The following is a 25,812-nucleotide window of genomic DNA, read 5'->3' as shown; positions in this document are numbered from 1 at the left end:
GGTCCTACTATATAGCACAGGGAACTATATTCAATATCCTGTGATAAACCATAATGGAAAAATATGAGAAGAACATATATGTGTATAACTGAATCACTTTGCTATAGAGCAGGAATTAACATAACACTATAAATCAACTACAATAAAATAAATTTAAAAAATAGGAGCTCCCATTGTGGCTTAGCAGGTTAAGAACCCAACATAGTATCCTTGAGAATGCAGGTTCAATCCCTAGCCTCACTTAGTGGGTTAAGGATCTAGTGTTGCTGCAAGCTTTGGTGTAGGTCACAGATTTGGCTTGAACCTGGCGTTGCTGTGGCTCTGACTTAGGTTGGCAGCTGCAGATCTCGTTTGACCCCTAGCTTGGGAACTTCCATGTGCCAGAGGTGTGCTCCCCACCAAAAAAAAAAGGGTGTGTCTTGAAATTAATTGTCTCAGTTTATTAGCCTAAAGAATTAGGTCAATGAGATCTAACATCCATATTCCTAGTACAGGATAATCTCACACATAGAGGTCTACATGAAGTGGAGTCTAGCGCTCCAGAGAAGAGAGAGAGAAAGGTTTTATTAGGAGTATTTGCCTATTTCCAGGTGTAAATATACTCTCCATGACTGATTTCAAGATACTAATATAAAAACAGAATTAAGAAAGGATATAAAGTAACATTACATAGTATTTCCACCACACAAATGCAATAGATATAAACAAAGTATTTATCATGATAAAATACAGTAAAATAATTAGGAAGTGATGTCTTTTAAGTAGTTATTAATTTTGTTTTTAGTGTAGTATTTAATTGTAAGCTTACATAATTTAATTTCCAATAATGTCTGTGTTTAGCAACCATCTCACAAATTTCCTGAAATTTAATAATAGGCTCTTATGAGCCAGGATGATCTGGTTCCAGCACAGCATTACCTACACTTTTTAAACCTTATGTCTTAAGCTGTGTAGGCAACATGTGACATTTAAGGCCTAGATGTGTGTGCATGTGTGTTTTCATGTGTATAGTTCTTAAAAATAAATAATAAAAAAACTAGACATCCTGATAGAGAATAATACACATGGACAAATAGATTCAATACCAATGCAAAAGGTAAAATAATATTAAAACTCAGTATTCAAAGACAAATGGATATGCCATACCACTTTCTACATATCTCATTGGCAAAGACTAAAAAAATAAATAATTCATTTTGGTAAGAATGTGCAAGAGTTCCTGTTGTGACTCAGCAGGTTAAGGACCTGACATAGTCTTTGTGAGGATTCAGGTTCAATCCATGGCCTTGCTCAGTGGGTTAAGGATCCAGTGTTGCTGCAAACTGTGGTGTAGGTCGCAGGTACAGCTTGGGTCCAGTGTTGCTGTGGTGTAGGCCTCTGCTGCAGCTCTGATTTGCCCCCTGGCCTGGAAACGTCCATGTGCTGCAGGTGCAATCATAAAAAAGAAAAAAGAATGTATGGAAATAGGCACTCTTTTATTTTTGTGTTGGATTTCACCCTGCCACTGATGATAATATATATTCTCTAACTTCCTTGGCCTCTTTGCACTGCTTTCTCATCATTCAGAAGCATATGACTGGTTGATTCTGAATCCCTCATCTGCTTCCTATCTGCTTGGAAACAGGGCAGGGGTGTGGGTAGGGGTTGGAAATTACATTTTTGTCTTACTTCAGCTTTGCTGGTGGGAGGTGGGGTCACATTTTATGAATAGTGCTGCTTGGCATTGCAACCTCTGGATGGCTATGGGGCTAGTTCCCAGAAAACCTTGCAGGAAAATCTTGGGAGAAGTACAATAGGCTTCTACTGAGGAAGAAGAATGAAGTAATGTTATAAGATGCAGGACTGGGATAGTCTCACACAAATTTCTGCTATTTTTTGAACTTTTATTTTCTTAAAATAGAAAAGTCAGCTCAGTGTCCTTAGACACAGGAAGTCATTCTGACAACCCAGTTCAGAACTAGGGCATCTTGGAGTTTTGGCTCAGCGGGATAGTGTTCATGAGGATGTGGGTTCTATCCCTGGACCTGCTCAGTGGGTTAAGGATCTGGCCTTGCCATAAGCTGTGGTATAGATCACAGATGCATTGAGATCTTGCATCTGGGGTGCAGTTCGACCCCCAGCCTGGGAAATTCCATATGCCACCAAGGTGTTGCCCTAAAACAAAGGCATCTCAAGCATAGACTTTTTATTCAACAAGCACAGATTTTGCATGACTATGTTCCGTATAGAGCTTACTGTTCTACAAAGGTACTGAAAATGAAAATTAAAATATACTTCAAGCTTTGGGTGGTAATAGTGAATGCAATTGTTCCTCTATTTATTATTTTATACATTTTTGTTTAAAACAAAATCCTCATACTCTAAAGTCACTTAGAACTGAAAGGCTGGTGGCAAAGTCAGGGATAATAATTACCAGGCTTTCTCTTCAGCATATGTTCTGCCTCTATTGCTGTTATTTCGGAAACTGTGGTGAACACATGAGCACAATGGACAGAAGCGCGCTCCATGCAGTACCGGTGGTAAATCTGCCTCTCTCCAGCCTCTTTGTCTATGTTAAACTGTTAAAACAAAACAACACACATACACACATATGCGTTTACTTACACCAATCCTGCTACACAAGCAAAATAAAGTCATATGTTTCTCATATCGTTTTTCCTTAAGATTGTGTGAAAAAAATTTTTTTTTCTGGTGTTTTTAGAGCCACACCTGAGGCACATGGAAGTTCCTGGGCTAGGGGTCGAATCGGAGTTGTAACTGCTAACTTACGCCAAAGCCACAGAAATGCAGGATCCAAGCTGCGTCTGTGATCTACACCACAGCTCACAACAACACCAGATCCTTAACCCACTGAGCAAGGCCAGGGATCGAACCTGCATCCTCTTAGATACTAGTCAGGTTTGTTACCACTGAGCAATGATGGGAACTCAAAGACTGAGCAGAAAAAAGTAATAATAAAATTTTATCAAGCCCATTGCTGAAATGCATACTTTCCACTTTGCTATAATCATAGAGAATTCTTGGGGTTTTTTGGTGCTTTAATTATCCTTTGACATTTTACAATATTTTATTTTTGAATATTTTATAAATATTCTTTCTCCAAAGTCTTCGTCATATTTTTTCCATAAGCCATGAAACAAAGCTGATCTTAAACTTGGTACTGAAAGTAAGGATAATTATTATCATCATCTACCACTGAAAGGATACTGGACAAAGGGAAAAGACACATGCTTTTCCATGCTATGTAACTCCCAACACTGTAAAATTTCAAGGAGTGTACCATTACTTTAATTAGATGGTGTGTTAGATTGTGCAATCATCCAGGATTCTGGGCATCTTAAGCTAAAAAAAAAAAAAAACCAAACCCCCAACAATTACATAATTGGCAACCATTTTACTTAGTTACTGAATGTTGTCTCATATAGCTGCATATGAAACTAGCAGTGTCAAAGAGAAAAAAGAATATAAAGTTTCTGGCATTATATTAGCAGGGTGCTTTTTGAAATAAATATTATTAGAAGTTCACCCTGTGAATCAGACACTCTTCTAAGCATGATATTGTATTTAATCCTCCTAAACCACTGAGAGATGTATTTTGTCTTCATTTTATGGAGAGGGGAAATTGAAGCTTTTAGAGGTTAAAAAACCAGCCCAAGGCCACAGTTCTATTAAATATCTTAGCAGAGCCCCCAATTGGCCCCTAATCAATCTGACTCCATGTGTGGGTTCTCACCTGCTTTTAAATCAATTAGATTTCACCACAAGTCAGTCCCAATAGTGACTGTATCATATAGAGAAATATACTAAAAATGCTCATTAGATGATGCTGTTTATTACAACAAGGACCTTCCTAGTGCCTTTTTTCTTGACTGTAATATTTGCAACCATCTCTGAAAATGTTTGAATCAAGGCGCCATATGGCATCCTTAAGTCAGCAGACGTTTTCTTCAAAATTCTGTATGGCTAGTCTCATTCAATCAACCAAATCTCTCATCCAATCTACATTTGCTTAGTAACCTACATATTTCTGTTGCTTTCAAAGAGCTTATGAATGACTGAGAGAGCAGGTAAAAATGAGGCAGAAATGAATAAGTGCCTGAGTAAGGTATAGGACCAGAGAGGGTCTGATTCATCCTGGCTGAGGAGAAGGAAAAGTATTTCATATTATATACGTATTTGTGTTCTCAGCATCACCTCTAGAATGTAAGATTTCCACAGACAAGGAGCATGACTTATTAATCCTTGTATCTCCAAGCTGGATGAATGAAATGGCATTTGGACTGGGGCATGAAAGTTTAATTTGGGGAAAGGTAATTTTGGTCTGAAAAATTTAGTTGCCCTAAAGAAAAGTGTATAAAGTCAGATGGCATGTGCAGAAAATAGGACATCTGATGTGACTGTGGTATTCGGTGCAGAGTGTAGGGGACATAATAGGGCAATATTCCAGTAGGATGTAATAGGACCAGATCCCAGAAGTCCCTGAGGACAAGACTAGAAATTTAGTCTTGACAATGACAAGCACTGAAAGGGCTCCTTAGAGGTATGGGAAAGACAGGCTTCTGTTTGGGAAAGACAGGCTTCTGTTTAAGAAAAACGCTGGGGAGTTCCCGTTGTGGCGCAGTGGTTAACAAATCCGATTAGGAACCATGAGGTTTCGGGTTCGATCCCTGCCCTTGCTCAGTGGGTTAATGATCCGGCGTTGCCGTGAGCTGTGGTGTGGGTTGCAGATGTGGCTCTGGCGTAGGCTGGCAGCTACAGCTCCAATTAGACCCCTAGCCTGGGAACATCCCATATGCCGTGGGAGCAGCCCAAGAAATGGCAAAAAAAAAAAAAAAAAAGAAAAAGAAAAATGCTGGAATGAAATGTTTCCTATCTCATTGAGTTTTTGTGAAGATGAGATAACACCTATCAAATGTTTAGAAAAGTGCTTGCCATGTGGGAAGGGCTCAATGATTTCGCCTATTGCTACTATTTAGTGTTATTTCTTTGTCGTTGCTGTTATTGTAGAGAATAGTAAGATTTCATATAGGGGTAGCACGTAACATTTGAATATTTAGAGGTGAGAAGATGGGATTTCTAAGTGAGTGAACTAAGTGTGCAAAGATACAGGGGAAGGTAACAGAGGCCTGGAGAGCCCCAAAATTGAAGTCGACCAGCTCAACTAGGTCAAAGGAAAGAGTTAAAATCCACCAAACAACTGTCTATGGCTTCCTTCATCATTTTCTAATCCCAAACAGCCCTCTCCTCACATTCCCATCCAGGAAATCCCATTGTTATCAAGAAAAGAGAGTGCAGGAGTTCCCATCATGGCTCAGTGGTTAATGAATCCGACTAGGAACCCTGAGGTTGCGGGTTTGATCCCTGGCCTTGCTCGGTGGGTTAAGGATCCGGCGTTGTCGTGAGCTGTGATGTAGGTTGCAGAAATAAAAATAAAAATAATTTCTTAAGAGAAATAAAAAAAAACCTCTGAGTATAACTTTGCACTCTCATGATCTGAGTAGTAGTATTCAAATAATACCAACACACACAAACATACACACACTCACACAAATACACATTCTGTTTCATAGAATCCTAGAACTTTTTAAACTGGAGGAGTCTTTAGAAAACAACTTTCTAACTCTCTAATTTTCCTAATGAAACAGAACCTTAAAATGCTAAATTGACTTGGCTGGCAATATAGACACTAAAGCTGGAAAACTCCTGACTTTTTGGTACTCAAATGCTTGATATAGACAGATAGATAGATAGATATCTGACAAGATGAGATGAAAATGTACTCTTTTTTTTTTTTTTTTGTCTTTTTAGGCATAAACAACCTGAACTTCAGTAAGTCTTGGGACCAGGTGTGTGATTGCTATGCCAGGTCCACCCCCGTGGCATATGGAAGTACCTGGGCTAGTGGTTGAATCAGAGCTGCAGCTGCCAGCCTATACCACAGCTACAGCAACTCAGAACCCAAGCAGCGACTGTGACCTACACCACAGCTCATGGCAATGCGGGATCCTTAACCCAATGATTCGGCCTGGGGATCAAACCCACCTCCTCGTGGATATTATTCTGGTTAGTTATCTCAAAGCCATAAGGGGAACTTCCCAGGTGTGTGATTCTAATTTTAAAAAAGCAATCTGGGTTTTGGCCAGGTTTGAGTCCCAGCCCATGGGTTCAAGTCCCAGTCCAAGTCTTGGCTGGGTTAGAGTCCTGGCACCCAGGTTCGAGTCCCAGTCTGGGGTGCACGGTTTCAACAGTACATAATGCCTAGAATCCCTGTCCTGTACCTGCATGCGGATCCAGGGACCTCGCAGCATTTCCAAGCATGACCCCAGGGAAAACAACAGCCCCACCTCAGTCCTCAGTGTTTTACTCTCACCACGCCCCTTTGGGTCTTGGATCTGTTGCTCCAAAGTGGACAGATGTCTGGCCTTTCACTGCTACACTCTGCTGCACTCTGAAAAGTTAAATGCTCTGAGTTCTCCGTCACCTCGGGGGAGGCTTGGTCATGAGTATTGATTAGTTAAAAGGTCATCTCTACCCCTGGATGGAAGATGAAAGTTGAAGATCAATACTTCCCATCCTTCAGCTTCAAAGAGGGGAGAAGGTGGAGGGACTAATTACCTTATCGAGATGGTTGTAGAAATCTATGTTTGCCGCACAGAGATACCTCCCAAGCAGCGTGGCGTGGGTGGTAAATACCGTAGCGATCGGAAGTTTCCGGGCTCGAGAAAGGATCAGTCCAGTCCCTGCCTGCCATTCATGAAATTGGGCAATGACGTGTTTCCCGTCTGCATGATCTGTCACCTACATCAAAAGAGAAGCTTTTAGAATAGTTAGCATGCATCAGAATCACCTGGAAGGCTTGGTAAGCACTAATGTCTGAGTCCCATCCCATATAATTAAAAAGTTCTGAGCTAGGGGAAGAATGTGCATTTCATACAAGTATGCAGGCAAAACATTCTTTGAGAACCTCAGACTTAGGCTAAGACCTTTGTACTTTAAGGTACTTCAAAAAATTCCTCGCAGCTCTTAACCATTGCATAGATCAGCGGGAGCAAAGAGGCGACAGCAGAAACGAGGCTTGCCCAGCAGCCTTGGATCCTTTTCAATGTCTTTCCCTTTCGAATCAAAGAAAATCTGTTTCTGGAACTGCCTCTTTTAGAGAAAATTGGGGCTGTCACTTTTCCGCGTCTCTTCCCTCTAATTTCCTGTAACAGAAAGGATGGCCTCAGAAACGCGCAGGCATGCGCTCATGCTCGCAGAAGCTGGCCTCAGTCCTGGGGGCATTGGCTCAGGGACACAGCAGAGGAAGAGGTGGTTTCAGAACGCAATGATAACAAGACTGCCTTTCTGTCATTAGGCCAGATCTGGTTAGGACCCGGACTCTTTTCCAATTCTGTCACCAAGACAAAGCAACAGCACGGCCCCTTCAACTGACCTTCCCTTGGAGGCAGTCCTTTATCAGAAGTCATACCGGTCAAGAAGACGCTTGCCCAAGACACAGTTCTGTGATTTGTCCCCAGACCACACCCCAGTTTGCTAGGGATGCTCTTCATTCTCCGGTTTTTAAGTTAGGCATAATTATTGAGTGCAGGGAGGTCCCGTCGTGGCACAGTGGTTAACGAATCTGACTAGGAACCATGAGGCTGCTGTTCCATCCCTGGCCTTGCTCAGTGGGTTAAGGATCCGGCATTGCTGTGAGCTGCGTGTAGGTGGCAAATGCGGCTCGGATATGGTGCTGCTGTGGCTCTGGCGTAGGCGGGTGGCTACAGCTCCCATTAGACCCCTAGCCTGGGAACCTCCACATGCCTCAGGAAGCAGCCCTGCGGTGGGGGAGGGGGGATTATTGAGTGCGGGCTTAGCTCATTTAACAAGGACTGATTTCTTTTCCTTTTTTTTTTTTTTTTTTTTGATGAAATTTTAATGGGGTATACTCGATGTACAATGTTGTGTTAGAACAAAGACTGGGTTTTTTTTAGGGCCACACCTGCAGCATAAGGCAGTTCCCAGGCTAGGGGTCAAATCAGAGCTGTAGCTACCAGCCTATGCCACAGCCACAGCAACTAAGGATCTGAGCCATATCTGCAACCTACGCCGCAGTTCACAGCAACGCCAGATCATTTAACCCGCTGAGCCAGGGATTGAACCTGCAACCTCATGGATACTAGTTGGGTTCATTACTGCTGAGCCACAATGGAAACTCCACACAATGACTGATTTCTAATGCTCTTATTTTTTTAACATCCAAGAAGTATTTCACCACTATGGACTCCTTACCAACTGCTTAGATCACTTCAGCCTTTAGCAAATGATGGAAAAATCTAAAAGCCACTGCAGTCCCACAAGCCCTCATGCATGAACAATACCAAATATTTCAAGCCATTTTTCATTCTTCTGATTCTAGAATTCATGTCAATAGTGCATGGCATATACTATTTTTTTGCATATATATTGAATACTATCTAGGTACCAGGCAACATAATTATGATATCCACATCGTTCTCATTAAACCTGGCATGATGTAAATATTAAGAAACATTATTACTGCCCTGTTCCAAAGGCTGGCATTTAGTTCCAGGAGGGCTGCACATTTCCTCAGATTCCTTTGAGACGTTTAAGACAATGAATAATGGCATCATCTCGAAAGTCGCTTAATCTAAAAATCAGAAGATTATTGCTGGGCACAGAGAACAGCTGTTCTTCTTCTCCATTGTCAACTATACAGTAAACTGTACCTCTTTTAAGAACCAGGCAGTTAAGGATCCAAATATCAGCATATCATTGGCTTCTTGGTCATGATAAGGAATGCCGACATTGCATGCTTCCCAGAGGTCACCTTTCCACTTGTCCAGGTTCCAAGCTGAGTAGCCTATGTCAAAGAGCACCACATAAGGACTCCCTTCTATCAGCCATCTTCCAAAGTGCACCTGTCGTATAAAGAACACACAGCCATGCAGAAATACTAGGCAACGCAAGGGAGGAAAATATATTTGTGCTTAGAAACTATAAACTGTTATTTGGAGCTCAACAGCAGTGGTAACACAAAGCATCTGATGTTTGAGCCTGAAGAGGAAATGGGCTCGCAACCATTCATCTAGATCATCTAGTTGCACTTCATTAAATGTGGTCACTTAAAAATGAAGTATATAGATCATGTAATCTCCTTTCTTCTGTCCCTCATTGCCCTCCTGTGACCTTGAGCTTATAGTTTTCGAATTTAATATTATGGTTCATGTTTTTATGACAGAGTTTTAAGATGAACTGTTCTGTATCTTTAACAACTTGGAGTTGGCTATGTCTGTGGTATCACTTGTTTTCCTTTATGCAGTGGGACTTAATGATATTTCCTGCCACAAAGTCGTTTCTCTAAAAAAATGTGTATGATTTCTCTGATTCCTCCCATTAAAAAAAAAAAAAAAAAAGTGACACTAAGTGTTTCCCAATATGGTTGCTACCAGAGGTCTTAACTAGTAGCTCAGTCTAATGCTTCTACATTCTTCAAATTGACTTTTATATCTAAATGTTTTAACTTGTGCACATTTTAAGGCAGTAGCTATCTCAATTTTTTTTTTTTCCGGTTGTAATAATACAGTCAGGTGTACATCCAAGCTTTAACTTCCCTTTTGTTCTCTATTTTTCTACAGTAATTTATTCATTCTTTTGTCTTGTCTTTTTTTTCTCTTTTTGATTGTGTTCGTGGCATCCGGAAGTTCCTGGGCAAGGGGTCTCACCTGAGCCACAGTGGTAACTTCAGCCACAGCAATGACAACACCAGATCCTTAACTCACTTCACCACAATATAAAAGGGAATAGTAGGGAGTTCCCATCATGGCTTAGTGGTAACGAACCCCGACTTGGGTTCTATCCCTGGCCTGCTCAGTGGGTTAAAGATCCAGCATTGCTGTGAGCTGCAGCATAGTTCGCAGATGTGGCTCAGATCCTGAGTTGCTATAGCTATGGCGTAGGCCTGCAGCTGCAGCTCCAGTTGGACCCCTGGCCTGGGAACCTCCAAATGCCTCGGGTGTGGTCCAAAAGGCAAAATAAATAAATTAATTAATTAAAAATAAATAAAAAGACAAATAAATAAATAAATGAGAACTTGAGATTCCAGAGGACACCATGAAAACATATCACAGTGAGTGGAGTGTAGACAATTAGGATAATGGAAAAGGATGCATGTTGCACTATTGGGATGAAATAAGTTAGACATTAAACTGACTTGCCTTTGAAGCTCTTGTGAAATAAGAGGGAGCTAAAAGTCATCGTGGAATTGACTGGTCTCAAGATTGTAAATAGATTTCTGATATAAAGATGTTTGCCTATCACAGTCAAGAATGCACTGGAGGTTAAGACAGGCTCGCTAACCTTCTCTGTAGTCTTAACACTTCTCTGTGCCCTTACCTCACTGCATCATAAGTCACATATTAGGCAAACAGTAGCTATTAGTTAAATGAAAGCCTAAATCAATGTTTGTCCCAAATTAAAAACAATCGAAGTGTTGTTTTGGGTTCAGGAAAACTCAATTGGAAAAAGAAAGAGTGCTGTGGTAAATACCAAATTACAATGGAAGCAAATGACGCATAATGAGGGTCTTGGCCAAGGCATGGGTGGGAGAAAGACATCACCATATATTCCCGAGTCCCATGCAAAAAATGATGATCAAATGGACTTTCAAGCTCTGTAAGATTCATCCTTGAATGGAATCCAGGTGAGGTCCATGTAAGCAATGTAGAGGCATTCCATTTACCAAAGAGGACTGGATACCCAATGAGAGAGGCTCTTAGCTTCTGCCACTTCCAAAAAGCATTTGCAGTGATTTACGAAGTTGTCATCTTGCCCCATTGCAGAGACACTAAAATTAAACAACACTGAAGCTCCAACTATTTAACTTCCTGTACTTTGACTCAGGCTGTTGAGGGCTGCTGGAGAAAGTCACAGTCATGTATATATGTGCCATTAAAAAGTCATGACTGTACCTTAAATATATCCAGAAATTCTTTTTCTTATTCCTTGAACACTTTTTCAGAACTTTTCTCATCACATTCTTATTTTAACACACTTGTCTCCTAACACTCAGATGATGACCTTTTGCTCTTAAGATCAGCAAAAACACTGAGTGAGACCATTTTGAATTCTTCACCAACTCATCTCTGTTTGCATTCATCCTTTGTTTCCTGTTTGTGCAAAAGGAGGGAAGAAGGAGCTTTTCAATTGTGCTTTGGTTGTCTTCCCTCTCCCACTCTCAGTGAGATTAGTCTCTTCACTCCTTCTCAACTTTCAACTTCTGTCTGCTAGGTATTTCCTTTTGGTATATAAATAAGCTCACTCATATTTAAGAAAACACCAATTCTCAAAACCATGTCACTCTGAAATGACTTAGTTACTTTTCTGCTTCATAGAAACATCTCATAGTCACACTTCTGTGTCCATTTTCTCTCCACTCACTGGTTCCTCAAGCTACTCCAGTCTTATTTAAACACCCTTTCTCTTCTGAAGCTGAAGGTGATAGTGAATGACCTGAATATTGTTAACCCAACTGACCCTGTTCCTTTCTTTAGACTTGAAACTCTGCTTCCTCATCTGGACATCTCCATTCCTGTTATGACGGCAACAAATCACTGCAAACCTAGTAGCTTAAAACAACACGAATTTGTTGCCTTGTGGATTTGGAGGTCAGTGGTCTGAAAAGGGTCTGATGGGTTAAAATCAACTTGTGGGTGGGATTGCATTCCATCTGGGGTCTCTAGAGAGAAATCTGTTTCCTAGCCTTTCCCAGCTTCTAGAGCCACCTGCATTTCTTAGCTGGTGGCCTTTTCTTTTTTTCCTTCATCTCGAAGTTCTCATTACTCCAGTTTCCTCTTCCATGGTCACATCTCCTCTCTGATTCTATTTCTACTGCCTCCCTCTTATAAGGCCCCTTGTGATTACATTGGGCCCACCCATATGATCCAGGGCAATCTCCCCATCTGAAGAACCTTCCACAAATGTCCACATCTACCAAGTCCTTCTGCTTTATAAGGCAACGTAATTCATAGATTCTGAGGATTAGGATTTGTACCTCCTTGGTTCTAATCATTAGCTGTACTTCTACTTTTGCAATTTCTGGCTTCTTTAGTGTAGATGCCCTAGCATGTTGACATTGGCGAAGGTTAGGCTCAAAACTTTTACTTTCAGTTTATAGTCTTCCATTGAATAATGTTACCAACACCTGTAATGCCAACTACAAGTGAAACATGAACAACTTCCTTGCAAACATCTCTATCCTATACCCTCTGCCAAGTTCCAAACCTACATACTGCTGGATAGAATAATACTATGGTTTTCACAAGACACCTCAAATGAAACCTAGTTATTTATGTATGTATTTACTTTTATGGCCACACCCATAGCATATGAAAATTCTCCAGGCCAGGGATTGAATCCAAGTGGCCAGATCTTTTAACCCACTGCAACTGGCTGTGGAGTGAACCCTTGCTTCTGTAGTGACCCAAGCCACTGCAGTGGGATTCTTAACCCACTGCGCCACAGCAGTGGGATTCTTAACCCACTGTGCCACAGCAGGGACTCACAAATGTAACCTATTTAAAATCAAGTTCACCATCTTTCTCATAAACTGAGTTCTTTTCCCTAAGCAGATGAGTGGTCCTTTCTTGTGAGTTCATGTAAATTGTGGTGCTCTCCCACAACAGTTTACTAAGACTTGCTGAATGAAGTAGCAGACAGTACCCTTTACCTGGCAGCCGTGTTTATTCATCGTGTCCACAGCTTTGCTAACAGCGTCATTGACAGGTTCACACTGTTCCACCTGAGTCTTCATATTATGCTCAAAATATGGACCAATCAGAAAATAATTCTCTCCCCATTCATCTGCTGTCGTTTTGGCCTTTGTCTGGATCACAGTATAGATGCCGCCAACTGTTAAAAAGAAAAGATCCCTTTATCCTTTGTGTTAGTAATTCGTTTTAAGGAAAGAAGGGATGGAAATGAGTCCTTTTTTCTTTCTATGTTACTTAAGACATTTTTTTTAATTGAAGTACAGTTGATATACAATATTACGTTGTTCCTCATTTTTAAGTTAGTATTTGGGCTCCATCAAGCCCAAGGCTTTATTTAAAAAGAGAGCTTTTAAGGAATACTATCGAAATGTTAGCATTTGGTTCAGTGGTGGGCATGTCTTAAAACCCTGCTGGGTGCTCGTCAGAGAGCAGTATGTTGACAGCAACAGAGAAGTACTACTATTTCAAGGAAACCTGAAGAGACAATTCGAATAAAGCAGCATTTGGCTTGTGGCTATATCCACATGGAAGTATCAGAGTTGGGACCAATGCAATTATCATGACACATGCCCTTAGTAGCAGTAGTTACCATTCACCCCTTCTCCTCCAGTGGTCCAGGGATTTAAATTATGTCCAGGGAACAGCTGCTGCTCAAATTATGAGCAAATCTCTCAGGATACAAAGAGCTAGTTCCCTTCTACATACCAAGCAAGTATCTTTTGACAAGAGGAGGAAGCTGACAGATTTGGTTGGGGCAGATTTGGTTGGAGTACTTAGCCCAACCCTCTTGTCAAATCCAATGATACAAATACAAGAGTTTGTTTTGTTTTGTTTATCTTTTTAGCGCTGCACCTGCAGCATATGGAAATTCCCTGGCTAGGTGTTGAATCAGAACTGCAGCTACCGGCCTATGTCACAGCCAAGCGACTCCAGATCTGAGCTGCATTTGTGAAATACACAGCAGCTCGTGGCAACACCAGATCCTTAACCCACTGAGTGAGGCCTCATCCTCATGGACACTATGTCGGGTTCTTAACTTGCTGAACCACAAAGGGAACTCCACAAGTTTTTATATATATATCATTTTATCTTTCTGGCATCAGTGCTACCACTCAAAACACAAAGCCAAAAAAATCTATACTCTTGGAAAATATGCATACTCTTATATTCAATATGCCTACATCTAGAAAATTGTCCTGGGGGAAAAATAAGAAGATATATGTATAAGGATATTCATTAAAGAATTATAGTGGTGAAAAATTGTAACCAGCCCTCTCTGGCCTCCACAGATTTATATGCCAACTACTATTTCTCAGTTTTCACTCTATTTGTTTCCTTTGCCCCAAACTGCCCTCTCAGCATGCTAATTAAAGGTGAATGTGACAGCCTGGGCAAAGGGTCATTCTGATTTTCAAATTTGGAATATAAACCCAGGGCCTACCAACTCATATTTTTAAATGAATTATTGTTTTAACACAGTGTCGATCATTCAATTTGGACTTACTCTTCATATTCAAACATGTACTTTGTATTTTATTGATCTATATTTTCCCAAAACAACGTGGGAGTTGTCTAGTGTGAGGGCAAAGTATCAGACCTTTCGTAAGAAAAAAAAGTGATGAGCTATCACAACATCTATGTCAATGAGGTAGCCCAAACCCCAAGTTTTCATCTAGAGACACTGCTGGTATTGATAAAAGCAGGATTCCATTGCAGTATGGCATATGGACACCAGCCAAAAAAAAACTGAGAAAAATCTTCATTTTATTTATTTTTTTAAATTTATTTTATTTTTACAGACACACCTGAAGCATATGGAAGCTCCTGGCTAGGGGTATAATTGGAACTGCAGCCACAGCAACACCAGATCTGAACCACATCTGCAACTTACCCTAAAACTTAAGGCAGCGCCTAATCCTTATCCCACCGAGTGAGGCCAGGAATCAAACTTATATCCTCACGGACATTATGTTGGGTTCCTAGCCCACTGAGCCACAACAGAAACTCCTTCTGAAACTAATTTTCAACGCTTAAAATTTAGAGAATTTGAAAGTCTATGATCCCAAAATGCATAGCTACTAATCTGACCTAAGACAGATTTGCAGAAGCAGAGACAGTCCTTACACAGTTAGATATCATTCCTAAAGCCGCAGATCTGGTAGGAAAGAGAGTAAATGCTACTGGTGATTATGGTCCCCAAATGTTTGTGTGCCTAGCAGGTGGCTGGGTCAGTGGTTCAAGTCACAGCAGCTGCAGTCTAGGGCTGAGGGAGATGACACACTCAGAGCAAGCCCACAGGCACACCCCACCCTGATTATATCCACAATGGCAGATGCAGACGTGTTACACAAGAGGGGCTCAGACACGGCAATCTGGATGAAAAGGAAGTGGGGGATCTGTGCTCATCTTGAAGCTATGAGCGTGCCAAGCATGGTTCTTACAGAGACTTTGTGTTTTGTGTGGTGTGGCTCAGGATGCCTTTGACAAGGCTGCTGCATATCTAACCCAGGCAAAGAAACCCCAACCTCTAATTAGAGTGTCGCCTGTGATTGTAGTAACCCTGATCCATGTCTTTTCTTCCCCTTTTTGCTTTTGCATTTAAAAATAGAACTGGGAGTTCCCGTCGTGGCGCAGTGGTTAACGAATCCGACTAGGAACCATGAGGTTGCGGGTTCGGTCCCTGCCCTTGCTCAGTGGGTTAATGATCCGGCGTTGCCTTGAGCTGTGGTGTAGGCTGCAGACGCGGCTCGGATCCCGCGTTGCTGTGCCTCTGGCGTAGGCCGGTGGCTACAGCTCCGATTGGACCCCTAGCCTGGGAACCTCCATATGCCGTGGGAGCGGCCCAAGAAATAGCAACAACAACAACAAAAAAAAAAAAAAAGACAAAAAAAAAAAAAAAAAAAAAAAAAAAAAAAAAAAAAATAAAAATAGAACTGTGTGGGATTTCCTGCTGTGGCACAATGGGACTGGTGGCATCTCTGCAGTGCCAGGTTTCAGGTTCAATACCTGGCCTGGCACAGTGGGCTAAAGGATCCAGCAATGCTGAAGCTGTGGCATAGATTGCAACTGTGGCTCAGATTTGATCCCTGGCCTGGGAACTCCATCTGCCATGGGGTGGCCCCCCCAAAAAAGAACTGGTGTTCCTACTGTGGTGCAGCAGGTTAAGGATCCAGTATTGCCACAGCTGTGGTGTAGGTCACAGCTGCAATTCAGATTTAATCCTCCTGGCCCAGGAACCTCCATATGCCATGGATGTGGCTGAAAAAGAAAATAGTTTTTTTTTTTGTTGTTGTTGTTGTCTTTTTGTCTTTTCTAGGGCCACACTCATGGCATATGGAGGTTCCCAGGCTAGGGGTCTAATCAGAGCTGTGAACACAGGCCTAGGCCAAAGCCACAGAAACGCAGGGTGCAAGCTGCGTCTGTGACCTACACCACAGCTCATGGCAACACTGGATCCTTAACCCACTGAGCAAGGGCAGGGATTGAAACCGAACCCTCATGGTTCCTAGTCGGATTCGTTAACCACTGGGCCACGATGGGAACTCCAATAAAATTTTTTTAATAAAAATAAAAATAGAACTATACCATTGCTCAAAGTGAAAGCCAGTGTGAAACTGGATGATCTACTGTCACCATTTTTATGAATAAATTTTATGAAAAATAATAATAAGTTACGTGTTATTAAATGCTGTCACTGTTCTAAGTGATTTACAATTGGCATTTCTTTTAGTTTTCACCATGCTGTTAAAGGTAGATGCTATGATTGTATTTATTTTTATTCTTTTTTAAGAAAGAATTGGAAAATTTTATTTGAGCCCAATTTGAAAGCTATAACCCAGAAAGAGCATCTCAGAAAGCTCTGAGAACCATTCCACTGGTTAGAAATCAAGGCACAGTTACACATGTTTTTTGAGACAGAAAACTGTACATCAAAGGACATATTATTGACAGTTTATATAATCCAGATCTAAACCTTCATCCTGGTGGGTCATGCGACCCTTTACAAGCTCAAGAGGAAATCTTATTTTTTTATTTTTCTTTCTTTCTTTTTTGTTTTTTTAGGGTTACACCCGTAGCATATGGAAGTTCCCAGGCAAGGGGTTGAATCAGAGCTATAGCTGCTGGCCTACCCACAGCCACAGCAATGTGGGATCCAAGCCGCATCTGCAACCTACACCACAGCTCAGGGCACTGCCAGATCCTTAACCCACTGAATGAGGCCGGGGATGGAGCCACAACAGGAACTCCCAGAAATGTTATCTTTTAAGGAGTCTATTTTATTTTATCATTATTTTTTTTTTTTTTATGGCCCCACCTGCAGCATATGGAAGTTCCTGGGCTAGAGATTGAATCCAAGTGGCAGCTGTGGCAACCCTAGATCTTTAACCCACTACACCAGGCCAGGGATTGAATCCACACCTCCACAAAAACCCTAGCCTCTGCAGCTGGATTCTTAACCCACTGCACCAGAGTGGAATTTCCTATTTATTTTTTAGCCACTCCCACGGCATGTGGAAATTCCCAAGCCAGGGATGGGGCCCAGCTAGCAACCCAAGCCACTGCTGTGACAATGCTGGATTCTTATCCAGCTGTGCCACAAGGGAACTCCTAAGAAGTCTTATTTTTATTTTCAGATGGGGGAAACTGAGGCACAGCGAGGTTATGAGATGGGTCCAACATTACACAGATAATGGAGTTGGGATTCCAATCCAAGCGTCTGACTCCAGAGCCCACGAGCTTTAGGTAGCAAAATTGTACCTTTTTCCCTCAAGGTCCACAACAGGTTGGTTTCAGGATACCACTCCCCAGTCACCACTGTGGATACCAAAATCCAAGGATGCTCAAGTCCCTTATATAAAACAGAATAGTATTTGCATATAATCTAGGCACCTCCTCCTGATACTTTAAATCATCTCCAAATTACTTATCATATCTAACACAAGATAAGTGCTATGTCAACGGTTGTAAATTCAATGTAATTGCTGTGTAAATAATTGCTGGTGCACCGCAGATTCAAGTTTTGCTTTTTGGAACTCTCTGGAATTTTTTTTTTTTTTTATTTTTTTGATCCAGAGTTGGTTGAATCTGCAAATGGGGAACCATGGATATGAAAGGACAATTGTCACTCTATGGAAAAACATGCTGATGAATATTTACAAGAAGTGGTGGGAGGAACAGAGGGAGAAAACGAGCAGTATCACAAAAAAGATAAGTATCTTTAGGCCTTGGAGAGGGTGGTACCAGAGAAAAGCCATTTGGAAAACTATACTTAGAGGAAACAGCTTTTTAAAATTTTGGCTCTAAGCATTTCTGGGGTAATAAAAAGGAACCCAGGGGTTTAGGGAAATTAAGAGCAATCATCCTTACATCAATCATAGAGGCTTTTGGAAATCTGATGGGATCATTCAGTCCTTGTCTCCAAAAAAGCACAGCCACAAATGAGCCGGAAATTTTTAGATATTGTTTTAGAATGTTTACAAACTCCCTGAAGTTCATTTTTAGCAAGATCCCCAACTTTTTGGGTTTTTTTGTCTTTTTAGGGCCACACCCATGGCAAATGCAAGTTCCCAGGCTAGGGGTTGAATTAGAGCTGTAGCTGCTGGCCCACACCATAGCCACAGCAAAGCCAGATCAGAGCCACATCTTCCACCTACACAACAGCTCAGGGCAACACAAGATCCTTAACCCACTGAGTGAGGCCAGGGATAGAACCTGCATCCTCATGGATGCCAGTCAGGTTCTTTTCTGCTGAACTACAATGGGAACTCCCAAGATCCCCAAATTTGAACTGCCTCGATCCAGTAGTGGACCTGACATCATACTTGGTTTCTACCACACTATTTTGATTAGAATTTTGAGTTTTTCCCTGTGCCATTTATACTATGGGACCCAGAACTACGGTGTCCAGGAAGGAACAGGTAGCACTATTATATCTGGCAATATGCAGATGTGGACAAAGCAAGTCACCTGCCATCCCAGTAAACAAAGAATGTTGCAGCCATAAAGCCATCAGCCACTGCAGCTGCCCTGATCATGCATCCTGAGGTGAATTCAGGATGGAAAAAAACAGGATATTGGCTCTAAATAGTTAAGGTGCATATCAAAGGAATGATTTCAATAAGCCCAGACTTGGTAGTTCCCATTGTGGCTCAGCTGTAACTAATTGGACTAGTATCCTTGAGGGCTCGGGTTTAATCCCTGGCCTTGCTCAGTGGGTTAAGGATCCAGTGTTGCCGTGAGCTGTGGTATAGGTGGAAGACAAGGCTCAGATCCATGTTGCTGTGGCTCTGGTGTGAGCCAGCAGTTGTAGCTCTGATTCAACCCCAGCCTGGGAACTTCCAAGTTCTATAGGTTCGGACCTAAAAGGCAAAAAAAACAAAAAACAAAAAACCCCCACACTCTCACATTTTCCATAGATATAAGAGCACTAAAATCAATAACTTGAGATGTCTGTTTTTGTGATTAGCAGTAAACCACCCTCACAGATGGAAGTTCTCCAGCCAGGGATTGAACCTGAGCCACAGCTGTAACCCAAGCTACAGCAGGGACAACGCCAAGTCCTTAACCGCTAGACCATCGGGGAACTGCACTAGTAAACTTTTGATATTCAACTGCATGGCTCTTTTTTTCAGCAAAAACTCCTCTGTATCTTGGCTCTTCCCTTACCTCTCTGGAACAGTCCTTGAAAGCTCTCAGGCTGTATCCTGGGCTAGAGTCCTCAGTAATTCCACCAAATAAAACATAATTCTCAACTTTTAGGTCGTGCAATTTTTTTTTAGCCAGCACTGGCTTAGGGCTAAAACAAATTGTTCATAGTCAATTTTCAGTGGGAAGTATCCATTTGGCAACTAAATTTCAGCAGTGTTCACGTATACATGTATGTATGTATATATATAGTGCTTTTTAGGATATATAAATATGTATATATATGTGTGTGTTCTCCTGTTCTTACACTCATTACATTTGACTATAATTGCATGTTCAATGTCTGTCTTTCTGCAAGTTCATAAATTCTGGAAGATTGGAGGTTAATTCTGTATTGTTAAACTCGATGCCCCTTATTTCCTAGTGTCTGATACCCAACAGACACTTCATGAATCTTTGTTGAATAATAAATGGGTGAATGAACAAGAGCAATACATTTCAAGGTTAATGTGAACAAGTAGAAAAGGTTATTTTGAGGTCTGAGACTACCCAATATATTTTTTTAAGCTGCACCCAAGGCATCAGAAGTTCCTGGGCTGTGGGTTAAACTGATGTCACAGAAGTGACCTGAGCCACAGAAGTGACAATGATGGATCCTTCACCCACTGCGCCACCAGCAAACTCCCTAACAGCCACTAATTGAACTATGACTCTCTCATTTGCTGTACTTTATACATTTTCCTCCCTTGTGAGCAAAATTCTGGCAAAGAGGATTTTTTTTTTCCCTCTCTAAGAAATCTTTTGTTTTCTTGGAGAATATACATGTTTTCTTGTTTGCCACAAAGTATCATAAGATGGCTAGAGATTATTATATTCCTTTCATCATGAAGGAATATATTCAGATAATTTAAGGGATTTTTTTTTTCTAAGTCTCAGAAAGCCCTCAGTTTTTGACTGCAAGTCCTGTGCCCTTTCACCCATAAGACATTTCCTCAGACACTGGAGTTTTTGATTTTTAATTCTGTGTGCTAATAAAAAGGAGAAGTGGACTTAGAGGAGACCTAGATGTTAGTCCTGATCCTGCCATTTGCTTGATCATTAATGTCCTACAGGCATCCTTTTCATCTCTGAAGTGGAGGAGCTGGATTCATAATCGCTAAGATCCCTTCTTTCTCAGCTATGAGCTGCAGGGAAGTAAAAGTTCAAAGTACAATTTTCAAAGAAATTATAGTGTTAATGTCTTGTCAGGGATGAACACAAAAATTGTCTATTTATATAAAAATGTCTTTAGGAGTTCCCATTGTGGCTCAGTGGAAACGAATTTGACTAGCATCCATGAGGATGCAGGTTCAACCCCTGGCCTCGCTCAGTGGGTTAAGGATCCATCGTTGCTGTGAGCTGTGGTGTAGGTCACAGACATGGCTCCAATCCAGAGTTGTTGTGGCTGTGGTGTAGGTCAGCGGCTGCAGCTCCAATTCAACCCCTAGTCTGGGAATATCCATACGCCTGTGGGTGCGGCCAAATAAAAAAATATATATATATGTATATCTTTAGGGAGTTCCCATTGTGGCTCAGCTGGGTAAGAACCCAATGGTGTCTCTCTGAAAATTCGGGTTCAATCCCTGGTCTTTCTTAGTGGGTTAAGGATCTGGTGTAACAGTGAGTTATGATGTAGATCACAGAACTGGCTCAGATCCCATGTTGCTGTGGCTGTAGCATAGGCTGGCAGCTGCAGCTCTGATTCGACCCCTAGCCTGGGAACTTCCATATTCCATGAGTGCAGCCCTTAAAAAAAAAAAAAGTCTTTAAAATCAGACTGTAATAAATGTTAACGATACCCTGGAGATGATATCTACTTGGGTTAATAGCTTGTGGGTCTCCTCTTGACAAGAAAATTCCCTTCCTCATGCACAGAAAATAAAAGAAAATAAGTATCAAAGGCAGCTTAGAAGTTGAAAAATAAATGTATTCCTGCCTTCATGAGAAATTTAAAAATCCATGGAGAATTTTCTAGGCAAAGGCACTGTTCTAGGCCCTGAGAGCAGCCCATATGTCATCAGAATATAAGATGCATGGGATAAATAGTTTCACCCAGAACCAGGAAACAATGCTCCATTAACATTTGCTAAATGGAGAGAAAAGGAAGGAAGGAAAGAAGTTCTACCCAGTTCAGTCTTCTGAACTGATTCCTGGAGCAAGAGGTCCCCCCCGCCCCCCAATTTTTTCCACCAAAAGCATATCCTTGAGTTCCTTCCTACTCTGTAGAGAGAACTTATCTTTCAAGGCACAGCCTGGGATCTGTGTCTAGTACAGATGGTTCTGTTCCCAGGTGCTTTGGGCATATTTAAAAACCTTGTGACTGGAAAAAGAACATTAGGAAGAGCTACTTGTAGTAAAATACTTCACTTTTCCATATTAAAATTTCTGTCCTCTTTGCTTCTTCCTCACTAAACCACAAAGAGGAAGAATGTGCTTTGTTCTCTTACATTCATTCTGTGCATTTCTGTGTAGAAACAATTGATATTTAATTTTTATTTTATAATGTTATGAATGCATAACATGAAAGATTTGAACACTGAGTGTAAGGCAAAAAATCAGAACAGATGCTAAATATAATTTCTCTGATTTTGAGGTTTTGCTGGCTCTGATTAGCCAAAAGGAAGAAGTACTGTATTACATTCATGTTTATTTCAGAACCTTTAAGTTTCTGAAATAAACATGTCATAAAATTATTTTTAATGAACATGTAATATATCACATTACAAGTTATCAATTCCATCCTTTAAATTCCTTTCCCCCATCAATCATTTGGCCTGGTTCTTTATGACCTTGAAAAACTCAGCCTTCAGAACTGTTACTTTTCTTTACCAATATTCCTTTAATATTAGTGTTAACAACCCTGACACTTTTCAGCTAGACAATATTAATACACAAGGAATTTTTTTAAATAATTTTTCTGATATTTTCACCATAAAAATCATTTAAGTCAGAGTTCTCTACTTTGCCTTCTCCAATCCAATACAAATGAGATCATACCTTATTGAGGAATTATTTAAATTTTGTCAATTTGATTTCTTTTCAGGAGTTCCTGTCGTGGCGCATGGGAAACAAATCCAACTAGGAACCGTGAGGTTGCAGATTCAATCTCTGGCCTCACTCAGTGGGTTAAGGATCTGGCATTGCTGTGAGCTGTGGTGTAGGTTGCAGACATGGCTGAGATCCTGTGTTGCTGTGGCTGTGGTGTAGGACAGCAGCTATAGCTGCAATTGGACCTTTAGCCTGGGAACCTCCATATGCTATGGGTGCCGCTCTAAAAAGCAAAACAAATTAAAATAAAATTAAAAATTTTTAAAAATTGATTTCTTTTCTTATTTTATAATTTCTCTGTATATATAGTATTAAAGAAAAATTCCAGGCATTCTTCTTCTTCTTCTTCTTTTTTTGTTTTTTGTCATTTTGCCATTTCTTGGGCCACTCCCAAGGCATATGGAGGTTCCCAGGCTAGGGGTTGAATCCGAGCTGTAGCTGCCGGCCTACACCAGAGCCACAGCAACGCAGGATCCGAGCCGTGTCTGCAACCTACACCACAGCTCACGGCAACGCCAGATCATTAACCCACTGAGCAAGGGCAGGGATCGAACCCGCAACCTCGTGGTTCCTAGTCGGATTTGTTAACCACTGCACCACGACGGGAACTCCCAGGCATTCTTCTTAAATAGAAGCTTCTGAGTTGCTTCTGAGTTAAAACTTTAATTCCATGTTAACCTTGAATTATTATAAATGTCTAATAATTTGTATACTGACTAGCAGCATATGGAGTTAAAGTTTCTACTCGGTCCTGATAAAATACCGTTCTTCCTAAAATATAGTACAAAACTGTGCTGAGAAAAATCATAAAACCAAAAAAAGAAAAATTAACTGTGTATTATTGTTTTGTCGTAATACGAATTTCAAAATTTTTTTAAATGCACATTCCCTGGCAACGACTCATATTTTCAACTTTTCCTGCAACACATACACACGTCTAAGTTTTCATTGCCTGTTGAAATGTACAAGGTTAAATGTAATCTAAACATATTCAGTTTGAACATTTTCCTTATTCGCTGGCAATTCATTCTCTCTAGAGAATGTGAAATCCCAATCTATGTACATTCTCCGGCAGTCTGGCAACTAGTCTCCTCAGGGTGCCGTACTAACCTTTATTGGTCACTTCCCAAGACACTTCAAAGAGCAGTAAATCTTCCACAGGAAGCTCAGCTTCCCACCGAGGCAGCCCACCCAAGGATGTCACCGATAGGGACCGGCCTCGAAGCATTCTTCCTTCAGTTCTCTGACGCTGGAAGCCCTCTTTCAAGGAACTGCAATCCTAGGTGCACTTGATGCAGGGATTCAGAGCTGGTAGATCACAAGCTTTGGTAGCTTCTCAGAGGAATAAACCAGCAGAAAGAAATCCGCTGGGCTTCCCACAGAATTCCCAATTGAAGGTGGAATTCTCTGTTCCTTATACAGTCTTTCTGGGAAGGTCCAGTGAGGACACGATCTCCAATCAATATCTACCCAAACAGCCCAGAACAGTCACAAGTAAAAACCCCCCGGTTTTGGGGCTTAGGTAAGCACCCATGAGGAGAATGGAATCCTCAGAGGCTGATCATGACGTGAGTCCAGACCTTTAGCCCTTGTCCTCTTGACCAAAATCCTAGACCCACACAGTCACCAGTGCTGATTTCATCACTTCCAAAGTGACCCAAGAGTAGCAATTCCCCTTATAAAGCTTGCAGATGATTCCATTTTATTTTTTTTATTTTTTATATTTTAAAATTTTATTTTATTGAAGTATAGTTGATTTACAATATGTTAATTTTTGCTGTCCAGCAAATTCAGCTAGCCAGCTAGATATAAATATACACTCATTTTCATATTATTTTCCATTATAATTTATCACAAGATACTGAACGTAGTTCTCTCTGCTATCCAGTATGACCTTGCTACTTATACAGTCTATATAGAGTAGTTCGCATCTGCTAATCCCAGAGTCCCAGTCTATCCCTTCCCTAGCCTTTCCCTCTTGGAGACCACTAGTCTGTTCTCTATGTGCAGACCATTTTAGGTTACACATAGAATTGAGTGAGACAGGAGTTCCCTTCATGACTCAGCGGTTAACAAACCTGACCAGGACTCATGAGGATGACAGTTCGATCCCTGGCCCCACTTGGTGGGTCGGGGATCCTGCGTGGCTGTGAACTGTGGTGTAGTTTGCAGATGCGGCTTGGATCCCGAGTTGCTGAGGCTGTGGTGTAGGCCGGCAGCTGTAGCTCCGATTTGACCTCTAGTCTGGGAACATCCATACGCTGCAGATTCAGCTCTAAAAAGCAAAACAAAACAAAACAAAACAAAGAATTGACTGAGACAGTTTCTAAGCCTTTAATCCGTTTAGATTTCCTAAATATTATTTTTTTGATTCTCATTTCTAGATCATTAAAAAAATTATTTTGGAGTTCCCATCCTGGCTCAGCGGAAGAGAATCTGACTAGGAGCCATAAGGTTGCGGGCTTGATCTCTGGCCTCGCTCAGTGGGTTAAGGATCTGGCATTGCTCATAGATGCAGCTCACATCCTGCATTGCTGTGGCTGTGGTATAGCCCAGCAGCTATGGCTCTGATTCGATCCCCAGCCTGGAACCTCAGTGTGCAGTGGGTACAGCCCTAAAAAAAAAAATTATTTCTAGTTGTTTTATTTTACATTGACAAATTATATTTTGATAATAGGCATTGATCTTCGTTCCCCTTTCCTTAATTACTTTTCTAAAATATTCCTTCTGAATGGAGTTCCCTGGTGGCTCAGCAGGTTAAGAATTGCATTGTTGCTGCTGCAGCTTGGGTCACTGGTGTGGGTTCGATCCCTGTCCCAGGAACTTCTGTGTGCCTCGGGCATGGCCCAAAGAAATTTCCCTATGAAAAAGTATAAATGCCAGCATTTCTCTCTTTTTTTTTTTTTTTTTTTTTTTTTTTTGGTCTTTTTAGGGCCACACCCATGGCACATGGATGATCCCAGCCTAGGGGTTGTATCAGAGCTAAAGCCATCAGCCTACACCACAGCCATAGCAATGTGGGATCTGAGCCGCATCTGTTGCCTACACCACAGCTCAGGGCAATGCCAGATCCTTAACATATTGAGTGAGGCCAGGGATCAAACCCTCCTTCTCATGGATCCTATTTGGGTTCGTTAACCATTGAGCCACAACAGGAACTCCAATGCCCGCATGACTTTGAGTATAACATAAAAAGAAAGTAATTTTAACAGATCAATGATCATCAGACCACCATTTTAATGAGGTTGTAGAAATTAATTTTAGTCATATTTGTACATTTACCTCAAATATTATCAACTTGATAATATGT

At 41.2% G+C, this 25,812-nt stretch overlaps 1 protein-coding gene across 1 annotated transcript in view; it reads right to left on the bottom strand.

Annotated features, from left to right (window-relative positions):
• Positions 1 to 23,987, bottom strand: part of GYS2 (glycogen synthase 2) — a 52,202-nt gene extending 28,215 nt beyond the window's left edge. Inside the window, 5 exon segments of the mRNA NM_001195511.1 lie at positions 2,414 to 2,558; positions 6,616 to 6,798; positions 8,730 to 8,921; positions 12,728 to 12,909; positions 23,613 to 23,987. Of these exon segments, the coding sequence (NP_001182440.1) occupies positions 2,414 to 2,558; positions 6,616 to 6,798; positions 8,730 to 8,921; positions 12,728 to 12,909; positions 23,613 to 23,730 (820 nt within the window). The 5' untranslated portion in view covers positions 23,731 to 23,987.

Source organism: Sus scrofa, chromosome 5 (genome assembly GCF_000003025.6).
Source record: "Sus scrofa isolate TJ Tabasco breed Duroc chromosome 5, Sscrofa11.1, whole genome shotgun sequence".
NCBI lineage: Eukaryota > Metazoa > Chordata > Mammalia > Artiodactyla > Suidae > Sus > Sus scrofa.
This window is presented reverse-complemented; position numbering and strand designations above follow the sequence as displayed.